Genomic DNA, 13,766 nt, shown 5'->3' with positions numbered 1-13,766 from the left:
CTGTGCCCTAACCCTCCATGGGTGCCCACTTACCCTCTGAGTAGGGGGTCCCTCTGGCCTGTCACTCACACTGCCAGGACCTGCTCCTTTCGTTCTGGTCTCATTGTCTCCGAGTCTCTCTCGCTCTTGCTGTCCTTTAACTAGCCTTGCTCTCCACTTTCTCTCACTGTGTTATTTTTTCCACTTATCTCTTTGTCTCTTGTCCCTCTTTTCCTTTTTTGCTACTGTCATCTTTTGGTCAACAGCTGAGTTGACATGCCTGCAGGGGAAGCAACCCCCCCCCCCTCCTTTTCCTGGTCCTTCTGTCTTTCCCTCCTTCTCTATCCCTCCATCCCTCCCTCCCTGTCCTGTGCCCTGCCGTGGCATCGGAGGGATCAGTTTACCCGGCAGCAGCTGAGGCAGGCTTCATTTGTCCCAGGGCTTCCCTCTGAAAAGGCATTTTTCGCCTCTGGAGAATTGCTCACTGCCCACGGTGACATTGAGCGCTTAATTGCGCTACTTCCAAATTTGGCAGTCTTGTTCTTTAGTGGCAGTTTGAGTTGTTGAACTCGATGTACTCTTGGCCTGCAGGGCCAGGCATTCCTTTAGGTACAGATATGAGAGTCTACAGGGGACGGAGACTGTTTCTAATTCTAATGTGCTTAAGTAGTGTATTGTAAACCTCAACAAAACTTACCTCATCTAGAAAACAGCCCTTTTTTCTTTTTTCTTTTTATTCTAATAACTGTAAATATTGCAGATGCAACGTTAGAAGTGATGACATGTTAACAAATGGAGTGTGAATAATGAGCAACAAAATTTACATCTTATTATTTGCCAATCTCCATTCTTTGGAACCTTGATGAAGTATTTATTATTCTTCCCCTTCTGTTTACTGATTCCCACCACTCACTGATGGGGGGAAAACTGCTTGCATAGTGCAGCTCTACCGCAAAGGCCCTTACTGAAGTAAAGTGTAAATATTTCTGCCAGAGCCTCTCTCGTCTCTTTTGGCAATTGCATGTTTACGTTACCGCACTGGGGGATACTTGCTTCTCTGTCAGTGTGTCCACAACTCAAATTATGCAAAGTATGTTTAAAACCTAATCTTCATTACTCAACCACACGGAGAGAAAGGGGTTCATAGTCATTAAGTACTGTCAGAACCAGGGAATGTGTGTTCATTGTGTGGGGTATATATACAGTATGTACAGCGTGTGACTTGCACAAAAGGTGTGGCTGTGGGTTTTCATTTGAGTATGTGTGAATGAAGTGTGTGTGTGTGGAGTAGCCAGTTATATTTGGTTTTGACACCTTCACTGTTTACATTTGTCAGGATAAGGGGTGACTCCTGAGACGCTCTGCCATGCTGATCCCCCTTTTAAATGCTAAACACATGTGATTGCCCCATTTCTTTGTCCAGATTGTCTGACTAACTTACCGCCCGGGCTGACTGTGAAAAGGTTACAGTGCTGCTGCAGTAACCCCTAATCAATGCCATACTGGGGGTTAACTCACTCGACTCTCCACCTTTTTCCTGATTTCTCTATTTTTAGAACGGTTCTAATATATTTCTGTTCTTTCATTTCTTCCTACCATCCTCCGTTGCAGGCTCATGTCTACTGTGAAAATGAATATGAGGTATTTGTTCAATTACACATAGCAGTTGTAGAGGAGTAGAACTTTAGCTATAGTAGTCATAGTATGTCTTTTGTGCTCTGATTTTGATGTTCTCCCCTACTCTCCAAATTGATCATTTATGGTTGAAGAGGTTTTTATAGTAGTGCTGACTGTAATCTAAATTTGACAAATATTTGTCCTCTGCATACAAAAGCAGATTTGACACGTTTTATTCCTATAACCTCGGATAATTAACAGTTGATTCAAAAGTTTAGGAGTCCCTCCTAAAACTTGGAAACAAGACAGCAAGCCTCTGCTAAAACTTGGAAACACGGTGACCAAGACCCTCTGGAGAAGGTGACAATCTGCTAGTAGAAATTTTACAAGTCCACAAAGTCGGTCTCTTTATTGTTCATGGAGCTTCTCCAGGGTTTGGTACTTGATGACATCAGATATGAGAGCCTTGGTTTTCTGCTTTACACTTTAGGAGAGTGTTTAAACATATTGCTATATTGCTCTTGTTGTGGATTTGCTTAGCTTAATTGTATCTTCCCCAGCAGTAGATCTAGTAAAAGTCCTTGGCTGTCAGTCCTGTTTTGTCCCTACTGTTTTAATTGCACCTCATGTCTTTGTCACAGGGGCAGGGGCACTCTACAAGCCGCTGAACCAATAAATAACCTCCTCATCCCCTATCTTGGCTCATTTTGTTTATGTTCAGGCTCATCGCTGAAGGGGATGTCCATTTCATCGTCAGTCTTACACACACACACCCATAAACACGCGCACACATCTCGTCCTTGCATTCCTGGGCTTAACAGGCCGCTGGTCTCTGAGTGCAGATGACATGTGCTGTTGTGGAGGAGAGACCTTCACCGTCATCCAATGACCAGAGTTTATTTGTAGAGCCCACGGAGATGGTTGTTAAAAGGGGACGGGAGGAAGGTCAGTGGGAAGGTTCGGTGTGGACGGAGGCTCAAAAACAGTGGTGTATAGTAGATGCTCCCCTAATCACTCATCTGTTCATTGGGCACACAGCCATTACCCTCAATAACCAGATAAAGGTGACTGTTAAATTAGACTAGCAAACAATGTTCCCCATAACTGGAGCTTACATGATTTGTTTGGTAATCGATCTTGCTCATGTGTGGAGGGAGATGTGTGCTCGCCTGCTTGCTAATATCTTGAGCTCCACGAGGTAATAGAAGAAAGAATCCGTGTAGAGCCCTGTGTTTACTTCACTACCTATCCTCACAGGCGTTCTTGTTTGTTTTTTCATCAGGATGACCACGAGAGCGGCTCTAGCTCCGGCAGTCGCAGCGTCTCAGACAGCTCCAAGGCCGTGGCCAAGCCCCGCCGCCTCCAGCAGGCTGCCCCCAGCGACCCGGACCTGCCCCCAGGTGAGTGATGGCCCCGGGGCCAGTGAGGCTATTCCTCCTCCCTGCTCAAGAGGATGACCACCAGGGCAGGCACGGCCTCTGTGGGGGAGGATGGGGCCACAGAGTGAGCCCGAGATTAGGACCTATTACACTATGGAGAAAGCTTTTCTTTTATCCTCTAGTAATGCTAAAGAAACCAAATATCTGGATTTAAATCCACCGGCTTGTTGTAGCCCAATGCCTGCAGAGGTCGGTGTCAGATTCAAATGTAGGTAATACCTGTTTACACTGTGAGAAATATTCTTTTTGGGATGAGTTGTGTAGCACTGCATTTTTAACCAGTGTAAATCAGCCAGAGAGAGCGCGGGGGATGTGTCTGTGATAAATCACACAGTGATGGCTCTTATCAACAAGGCCACTTGACCACATGCCTCCTACAGGGCCATGGATTCCATGCCTGCCTTACTCCACCACTTTACTGCACCTCACAAAGAATGGCCTTGTTTGATTGTTGCTGGATAATGGCCTTTTAAAAATATTTATGCATTTTTTTTTTATCAATCGTCTTTTAGAAAGAAAGAAAACAGACCTCATATTAGATAGAAAACTTTTTTTTTTATTTAAATTTTTTTTTTAATGTGTGTAGAAGTGTAAAATGATGCACAACCTCTTATTGAAATACTCAACAAACAACTTCTCATACACAACCAGGGTCTGAATTTAACTTTTTTCACTGCCTGCCACTGTCGTCCACTCAGAAATTTTATCTGCCACTTTTGAAATCTATGCGATAAATGAAGGAATAACATTTTGGAGCTGATGTCATTCAATGTCCGATATATTTTACTTATTTTATTTTCATCAAAAACTACGTTTTACAAGATAACATTCAAACACATCTTGATTTTTGCTGAGGAGAGCTTCATAATGTAAAACAATGGAACCTCTGTTAACGATAACCTTGAACCTTGAACCTTGAGCTCCGTCATTTAGCCAAGCAGAACTGTGCTGCCCACAGACTTCTAACAGGTAACGTTATTAACTCTCCTATTGACGATTTCAATGTGGATTTGTAGTTCACAATGTCGCATTATCAGTGAAAAAATAGGGTGCATCCCCTCAGGTTTACTTGCGCCATGCTTTTGAGCGTTCTTTCTCTCCACCATGGTTCCAGTCCCAAACAAACTGAAACATGATACAGTGTGCGTATGCTATTGCGTATTTGTGCATGCGTAGCTGTCGGAAAGCATCAATACAGAGGAATCGATAGTCACTGAAGCATGAGATGCCAAAGAATCAGACAACTAGGAACCACCAATTCTCTATTCCCAATCCCTAGTTTTTTCCCTGTCTGTCAAAGTGGCATTTTGCCAGAGTGGCCTGACGATTTTACCCGCTACTGCCGACAATTTACCCGCATTTGGCGGGTGACCAGTGGCGAGTGGCGGGTGGCGGGTGCTAATTTCAGACCCTGGACACGATATAAAAAATAAAAAAATAAAAATAAAACAAATGAAAAGTTCTTGGCATGGGGAAAAAGTTTCCAGAGCAAACATAAATGTGAGAAAGAAGGTGTCAAAGGGGAGGCTTTAAATGTAAAGAAAAGATATGGCTGTTAAAGAGAAAAAAAAGAAAGTGAGAGAGATGGGGGTCTTGAGCTTTAAGAGCTAGGTCACAGTCTAACACCCAACCATAAGGCTCCCTCCCAGAGCACTAGTATGCATGAATGTATGAACCTACGCTCCTGGCTGGTTGTATCAGGGGAGGATCCATTTCCAGGCCTGATGTTATGAGATAATATCTCTCCCCAGCTGTTAAAGCAGGGTGCCTCACACCCCGGCATCTCCCTTCGGGCCTGCCTCCAACAGATCCCCCAGGTGTGTGTGTGTGTGTGTGTGTGTGCCTGTGCGCGCCTGTGCGTATGTTTTTCAGTGTGTCTGTGTTCATCTATGTGCACACCCCACACTGCTCCAGCAGTGGACCTTGTTTCAACCCATTACAGGCTGTAGAGACAACTCTGAGGTCAAAGGTTGCAGCACCTCAATAACAGCGAGGAAGCAGATGGATGCTGTAATCCCAGCCTTCCTAATGAAAAGGTAGAGGTTAAAAGGTAAATGGGGTAAAACTAACCTACTATGACTCAGACAGAGGATGTTTTCCTAAGAATAAGATACAAAACAAACCTGTCACGAGTCTTTAATGTAGTTAAAGGATGTTTTTGAAAAATGTGGACACGGCACATAATTTCATGACACGGAGGCAATTTTGAAGACATTCATTTAGTCTAGTGACGTGAGTACTTTATTGTAGACTTGTTATAGTCCACTGGTATGGATACAGATGTTGTCCTGAGTAGCATTTCCATTTCTGCCTAAGAAAATATCTATAATCTTAATGGCCTTGTAATGTTCTCCATACTGCATATCCTTAAAGCTGGAGTAGGCAGATTGGAAGAAATATGATTAAAGAAAAGTTATTTTTATAAAACGGTCTCTATATCCTGACAGTAGTGCGTGAGAAAGTTTGTGACCCGGCCGCCATGTTGAGATCTGTTGAGGAAATACCAAGCACTATCTAATTTTACAGCTAAACAGTACACTACAAGATATTTCTGAAAACATTTGAGGAGAGAAATAGGCATTACAGTAACAGAATATTGATTCATATTTGATCAGCGCTGCCTAGTTTGACAGTTTGATCTGTTGAATAAACAGCCAATAGGAACACTCTCTCTCTGAAATGACCTGTGATTGGCCAAAGTCTCCTGTCACTGGCTAGATTTTCTAAAGCCTGAAAACAGAGCCATGAGGAGTTATCTCTCAGAACACTTGAATTACAATATGCTGAAAGGCTATTATGGAGTTTTTGCCCAGTGATGCCACAAATATTCTGCCTACTGAAGCTTTAAATATACTGAAATGCACGCCGCCAGCCCCACTGTTTGCTTCAGCGTCTGTTTTGTTTGGAGGAAAAAACAGGTGATTGGGACATCCCCGTTCTGGCCTCTCCATCCTTATTTTTTTAATCCACATGCATGCTTCCCCAAATTTGACATTAGTTGCACTTTGATGCTTCTGTCATAGAAGACAATGATAGTCACATGCAGATGGGGTGGTAAGAGAGTGGCATTGCGTGTAGATGTGTGTCTGCGTGTTGAAGAAGACCTGTGTTAGCAGTGGGACCATCGCAGGGCAATGGCCACCTCTTCGTCAGCATCTACGTCGACAAACCTCTGTGTTGCGTCTGCTCCCCTCCCCTTCAAAACAACCAAAACAAAACACGGCCGACACTAAAAAGCAGCCACCAGCAATTATCCAGTCATTTGGCCCTAAGCTCTCACATGCTGAATGAATTTATCCTCCCTGTTCTCCCTGTGGTGGAAAATAGTGATGTTAATTCATATGCCATGGGATTGGTAGCCACACAAAGACCAAAGACCAAGTGCTTCCACCTTGGGCGATTCTGTGAGTGATTATGTTTACTGCTGCTTGTGGGGGACCAGTGGCCACTGTTTGTGAGAACCGCATTTCTGCGTTCCAGGAGAATCCTGCTCTGGCCCTATTCACACTGTTGAAAATGTGTTTTGTTTTATATGAGTTCAAAGAGGTTTAATAGTGAGCTTTGAGTCTAGGTTTAGCCTGCTACCTGCGAGTGGGGTGGATCAAAGTTATACTCAAGATTTGCAGTTTCAAAGCAGAACTCTCCTAAAGAGCCACAAAAATGTTCATTTTTGCAAGTGCATTGGGACATTTGGTACGAAGTGTCGTCGCAGTCTGACAGAATCTCTAGGGAAATTCTTTTGTGTCACATGTGATAATAACTTGTTATTTTGGCCATTTATTTGTTAAATTATTGGGCACTCTACATCTGCAAGCATCATATTAATTTGCACAAGTTCTTCAATACCTATGTAGTTGACTTGTCTATAGTTATCCACCAATGTTTTTAATATTTTTCCATTTGGGAGTACCAGAGCATTTGGGGACCATTTCTTCTGTTTTTCCATCCTGAACTAATACATTTTGAGCTGGGTCGCAAAATATGGGGTCCAAATTCCTGTCCTAAATATTCTTATTTTGTTGGATAATAATGCTCAGACCAAATCTTGATTTTGATTTCTTAAGATAACAACTGATATCTGTAAGATAGTGTTGTTTCCCAACCTGCCAAAAGCACAGAATTCACATTATTACATGGGCTAAGTTCTGTGTGTTATATACATATGTGTGTACTGTTGTGTGAGTGCATACATCTAAATTTATGTGTCAGTTGTGAGTGTGCTTGTGTTGCTTTGTGTGTGTCCAAGAATTGTGCATGCATGCATTGCTGTGTAAGTATGCGTGTGATTGGAGGAGATTGAGATTTGAATGGACTGAAATGCAAACACACTCTTGACATAAATCCACCGTCCAGTGCTACTGCTGTCCTGGTACTGGGGCCTTTGCTCAGAACATATATAAATACAGCAGCTGTTCTGGTATTACTGGGAAATGCTACTTATGGATAGATCCCATACTGGTAAAGGCTGGAGCTTTCTCCAGCTGGAGCTTTCTTCTGTTCTGGAGACCTGCTGTACCATGCATGGTTGGGTTCTGTCGAATATACAGTTTTACTATAAGAGGCCCTAGAGCTAATCAAATGGCCAACATAACCAAGTGCTGATAGTAACCTTGTAATAACATAGTAGGGCTGCACAATTAATCAAATATTAATCGCAATCACGATTTGGGCTTCCCACAATTAAATGAACACGATTGACTGCTATATTGACATTTAAGATGCGTAGCCCACTCGTAGAAAAATCTGCTGCATAAATCAAGCGCTTCCTAAACCAACAGATAGAGATGAACCGTCAATCAGCAGCCGATTTTCAGCAATCTCATATATACAAGTTTTTGCCGGTCATGCACACATGTGCAGCCTCCACATGATGGTTTTACGTCGGCACACAGCTGCACAGTCAGTAACGTCTCGATACACACACAACATGTCGTCAGTTTGGAAGTTCTTCAGTGTGAGTGAAGAAGACATAAAGCTGCAATTTGTCACAACTGCAAGTCCAAAATAAGCCCATGGAGGAACAACCTTAAAAAAATTTGGAACAACAAACTTAATCAGACACTTATTATATTGTAATTCGTTGCCATGATGCTGCTCAGAGTAATCACGGTGACCGGCTCCTCTGCCAACAGCACGACGCTATGGAGCTCCGTTAACGAAGGTTCCATTGAGTTACATTATGGTGTGTTCAAGCCCTGCTCAGTAAACATGATATTGGGTGATGGTAAATTATAACCCTATCATGATGCCGAATGTAATCTTGGTGAGAAACTTTAATAAATCCAGCTGTTTGAAGGAGACGTTTTCACAGCAATATAAAATAGATATTAGATAAGGAAATATGACCTGTTTAACTTACTAACACTAGCTCCAAGCAGCGTATAATATGTAATTAGAGCTACTACTGCCAAGATTTTTTTTAATCAAGGTAACTATTTAAATAAAAATACAATCATTTATTTCCTGATCATTTGAATTGTGTGTTTTTATGCAAATAACCACTATTAAATGACAATAACAAAGTAAAAGGATAACGTTATAAGAGTTTTTGAAGGCTGAAATGTAGCACAACATGGAAGTGAAAGCAGCCCTCTGTTTATTTAAATGTGAAATTAAAATACAAATATTTTGTCCCTAAAATCCATGAATAATCGTGATAAACAATTGTGATCTCAATATTGATCAAAATAATCTTGAATATCATTTTTGCCATAATCGTGCAGCCCAATAACCGAGGCTTGCAGTGTTCCATGGTCCTGCAGGAAACTTGCCATGGGGGAAGTGAGATCCACTATGTTTATGTTCCAGGTATTTTATAGATAAAAGATAAAAATGAAATGGGATAGCGATTTATAGAATTTTGTGAACTATACTCAACACTTTAAAGGTGCTATGTCCCACAGTAGCTATGTAGCCTCTTGGCTAACTGTGCTAATTACCTTTCAGAATAACACAGCAGGTCCAACTTACAGTACATTTATTGTCTGATGGACTTGTCAATCTTTCTCTCCATGGCTAATAACTGGCAAGGCTGATAGCTGCTAATACTTTCCATATACAGGAAAAATGGTGAGCATGGACAGTATAGTGTTTCTTTCCTGTATTGCACAGAAGAGAGTACTTGGCCTGTTCTGAGATCACATAAAGGAGCTGGTTTTTCCAGTCATTTTATGGTTGAACAGTTTTAAGTGGGCTCTTTCCCTGTGGGCCGCAGCACAGGTGCTGGCTGTGTCAATTGTTTACAGAAGTTCAGAGCTGCGCGATGGCTCGCAGAGAGACGGATTGGGGCCCTGGACTTGGTGCGAGGCAAGAAGAGGTATAGCAAGTGTAAGAGAGTGCAAGAGAGACACTCTGACACGGGTAAATTAGATCCAGAGAGGGAAATAGCAGGAGGTAAAGTGCTGGTTTTACTGCCCAGGCTGCAGGTGCGACAGCAGCTTTCCGACTGACCCCAGAACCACAGGCGCACACACACACACACACACACACACACACACACACACACACACACACACACACACACACACACACACACACACACACACACACACACACACACACACACACACACACACACACACACACACACACACACACACACACACACACACACACATTCATCATGCACGCAAGAAAGCAGCCAGGCACACACTCCAACTCAGACAAACACATGCATGCATGCAAGGCCACGCACAAATGTCACGAACACACATTGCGTTTATGAGTGGAGTTTATATTATGTCATCCTCTCTTCCTGCCACTCTGTTTGGTCAGGCAGCAAACTCATGAGAATTTTGTCAATTGGATTATGCTAATGCGTAGTCGGGCCTGTGTACAAGTGGCAGAACAGTTAACCAATTCATATAAATATTTTCATCAACAGCACCATTTAGTTCTGCCTAATTATCGGTTTCTGTTATGCCCTGGGCCAGACTTGTACTGTAGATACAGGAAGACAAACATTTGGTTTGGAAAATAAGGGAAAAGCATTAAAGGTTTATGTGTTTTAACTTGTAGTGACTGTGTTTAACAGTACATGGGAGGAATGAATAATGCCATTGGTCCTGTGGTTAGGAGGATTTATTACTGTATATTTTCATATTTTATGGTCGAAACTCCCCTGTCTGTAATATTTTAAGTTCTTTCTTACTTCGTTGAGTAATGACCTTAGCATGTATGTTTTTCCTGTGAAGCTTCTGTTTCTGGGCGTCACTGTGGCCATTAGGAGGTACTGGTAACACTGCAGGAAGGCTCCCCCAGCTCTGCTGAAACCCAATCTATTGCACTGCTCTTTCTCTCCTGCTCGCTCTTGGTTGCTGCATCCCTCCGCCTCTTCACCACAAAGCCGCCGGCCCCCACATTTCACCCTCACCAGAAAAATCTATTTCTATATTCCTGTTTCTTTCCATTTGTACAAAATTGATTTCTCAAGCCTTTGCTCCATCCATCGCTGCAAAATTTCAATGTGCCTGTCTCATGCTATTCACATCCCGTAATGTATTAAAACTTTGAAAGTAAGTGATGACATAAACTTGTCCAGCCGTCACACTATAAAATTAATGTGTTTTCACACAGGTCGCCCATTTGGTTGTTTTTTTCTTCTTCTCATCATTGGCAGAATGTGTCTTTCATTTCCAATCCTGGCGTTCCTTAAAACTGTAGTTTCACTGTGTCCTCAATAACTCCAGTATAAATATGTATAAAGTTCTGTATCTTGTATGTGTGAAGGCATGCGTATGCTAATCCGAAGAATTTTGCGTATGTCTAAGCGAACTCAGTGGTTTAACGGGCTTGGGAGGGATATATTTAAGGCAGCATGTGCATAGTTTTGGGTTAAACAGGACATTGCATCCGAGTGGAGAGCTCTTCAGAGATTCATAAATTCACCCAGGATTTGTAGCGCTGCTCAGGCGGGGTGAGGAGTAAAAATGTTTTCTTATGGATATTTAGCTTCTTTCACTTTACACATCCAAGGGATAGACCGAAGCGAAAAATAACATGTCAGGACCTCCACTTATTTACGAGCCTATGAGGATGGCAGGGGTCAGTAATATATTGCCAAGACTTTTAGGGAATGCGGCTCTGGATTTTAGTCTTTTACGTTGTCTCAGCAATAAGTTTATGTGACCTGATATTAGTAAATATATGCTAATGTAGCCACTATGTCCTCCTGTGTGCATGTGTGTCTATTTATTATGCTTTTTGTGTATCTTTTTACGCGAAGTTATTATTTAGTTTAAGATGTTTCTCTTGTGCTTTGCTTATGTGTTTGTAGGTTACGTGCAGAGTCTGATCAGGCGCGTGGTGAACAACGTGAATATTGTGGTGAACAACCTGATCCTCAAGTACGTGGAAGATGACATCGTGCTGTCAGTCAACATTACCTCAGCCGAGTGCTACACCGTGGACGATATATGGGAGAGGGCCTTCATGGACATCACTGGTGAGCAATGGCTGCTTACATTCCTTGGTAGTGGGATTAACTAGTAAATCCACTGAGACAAGAACCTATATACTACAGTAAGTGTTTAATTTTGTTAGTTCAAACTAAGGTCAAGCTGACACATCAGACAAGTTTAAACACGGCTCTTTGTGTAAATGCCCAATGTCAGCTGCCAGAGTAGTCTCATATTCAGACTCCCCGGTCTGATTGGAGCATGTGCAGGTCCAATGCAGAGTGGGCTTTGACACAGCAAAGAGCTCACATTTAAAACCACAAAAGATGAATGAGGTGGGGGATTTTACACCTAAGCATGCCGCTTGTAAATAGAACAGTAGGAAGTGCTATCCTTGTGGGCCCCTGCTTTTGATGGCTACATGATTAATGTGTTTTACTGGTTTCAATTCCTTGAGGTAGAGACACTAATTACTTATAGGAAAGAATGAGGATGTCGAGCCAAGCTGCTCATTCATACTGGAACACCTGACAAGAGCAAGACTGATCAAAATCAACTTGTCGACCAGTCCTTTTACCCATATTTATCCCTTTTAGTTGCATAATGTTTCTCAGAACTGGACAGTGACTCCAAACTTGAGCTAAATTTTGGCGAGGAAAAATTGTCATGGCCATTTTTAAAGAGGTCCCTTGACCTCTGACCTCAAGATATGTGAATGTAAATGGGTTCTATGGGTACCCACGAGTCTCCCCTTTACAGACATGCCCACTTTATGATAATCACATGCAGTTTGGGGCAAGTCATAGTCAAGTCAGCACACTGACACACTGACAGCTGTTGTTGCCTGTTGGGCTGCAGTTTGCCATGATATGATTTGAGCATATATTTAATGTTAAATGCAGTACCTGTGAGGGTTTCTGGACAATATTTGTTATTGTTTTGTGTTGATAATTGATTTCCAATAATAAATATATACATACATTTGCACAAAGCAGCATATTTGCCCAATCACATGTTGATAAGAGTATTAAATACTTGACAAATCTCCCTTTAAGGTACATTTTGAACAGATAAAAAATGTGAGATTATTTTGAGATTAATCGCGATTAAATATTTTAATCGATCGACAGACCCTAGTTTCTATTCATTACACTTAGAAGCTCTCGCGTACTGTAGTACAGACTCCTGGGTTTCTCAGGTTACTGCCAGAGAATTAGAATTATTTTAAACTTGAACTACCATCATAACCTTGGAGAAAGAGCTGGTTCTTTATAGGGAGACACAAAAGCCTGTATCAACAGAGAAATCATGAAGTGCTCGTTTTCCGTCACTGTTATCACTGTGGAATTTCTTGTTAAGGGGCCCCTATTTCAACATGTAAAACAAGTAGTGGTTACAACAGTAGTTACTGGCACTGCTTAGATAATAAAATAATTCTGGGAATGATGAGTCCTGTTATCAGTCTGTCAGGAACGCACACAAACACAAACCACTTGGTTGTACCTCTTGTGTTACACAACAGCTCTGGGATGTCTGCTGAGTGTCATCTCCCTGATTCCCTAGATCACAGATAATGAGGATTTACTGTCAGGGCCTGCTCTCTGTTAGTGTGTGTATGCTTGTATTGGTTTGTGTTTAATGACACCTCTTTGTAGGCTTGCATTTCTCTGTATGTATGTTGACATGTTTTATTAGTGTCAAGCGCTCTTATTTGTTCATTGCAATGTTCATGTTTTCTTTTTTTTCTGTGAAGCTCCAGAGCTGGTCCTAAGGAAAGTCATCAACTTTGCTGACTGCACCGTGTGCCTGGACAAGCGGAATGCTAGTGGCAAGATCGAGTTTTACCAGGACCCGCTGCTGTACAAATGCTCCTTCAGAACACGTCTCCATTTCACCTACGACAACATCAATTCCAAGATCCCATCTGTCATCAAGGTGAGCACCTTCAAAATTTTAGCGATAACCATCCATTATCTTCCCAAAGTTAAAGATGGAGAAAGAGTTTTCTATGGGTTAACCCTCTGACACCCACGGGATCGAGGGCGATCCCGACCGACTTTACTGTCTTTCAGACTTTCATATGAAACTAGAAAACCTAAGGAATCCGTTGGTACCAACCATATCATGCTAGCTTGTCGTGAGAGAAGGAGGCTAAATAACGCTCCAAAGTCGGGCTAAATTTTGGCAAGGAAAAACTGGCATGGTAATTTTGAAAGGGGTCCCTTGACTTCTGACCTGAAGATATGTGAATGAAAATGGGTTCTATGGATACCCACGAGTCTCTTCTTTACAGATCACTTTATGATAATCACATGCAGTTTTTGCATGCAGTATA

At 42.1% G+C, this 13,766-nt stretch overlaps 1 protein-coding gene across 5 annotated transcripts in view; it reads left to right on the top strand.

Annotated features, from left to right (window-relative positions):
* vps13b (vacuolar protein sorting 13 homolog B) overlaps positions 1 to 13,766 on the top strand; it is a 394,723-nt gene that overhangs the window by 23,461 nt on the left and 357,496 nt on the right. For all 5 annotated transcript variants that reach the window (XM_074654548.1, XM_074654549.1, XM_074654551.1 and 2 more), the window contains exons 4-6: positions 2,879 to 2,996; positions 11,311 to 11,478; positions 13,185 to 13,366. In XM_074654548.1, coding sequence (XP_074510649.1) covers positions 2,879 to 2,996; positions 11,311 to 11,478; positions 13,185 to 13,366 — 468 coding nt within the window. The remainder of the gene's footprint in view (positions 1 to 2,878; positions 2,997 to 11,310; positions 11,479 to 13,184; positions 13,367 to 13,766) is intronic.

Source organism: Sebastes fasciatus, chromosome 12 (assembly GCF_043250625.1).
Source record: "Sebastes fasciatus isolate fSebFas1 chromosome 12, fSebFas1.pri, whole genome shotgun sequence".
Lineage (NCBI taxonomy): Eukaryota > Metazoa > Chordata > Actinopteri > Perciformes > Sebastidae > Sebastes > Sebastes fasciatus.
The sequence above is the reverse complement of the archived record's forward strand: the minus strand, read 5'-3'. Positions and strand labels throughout refer to the sequence as shown.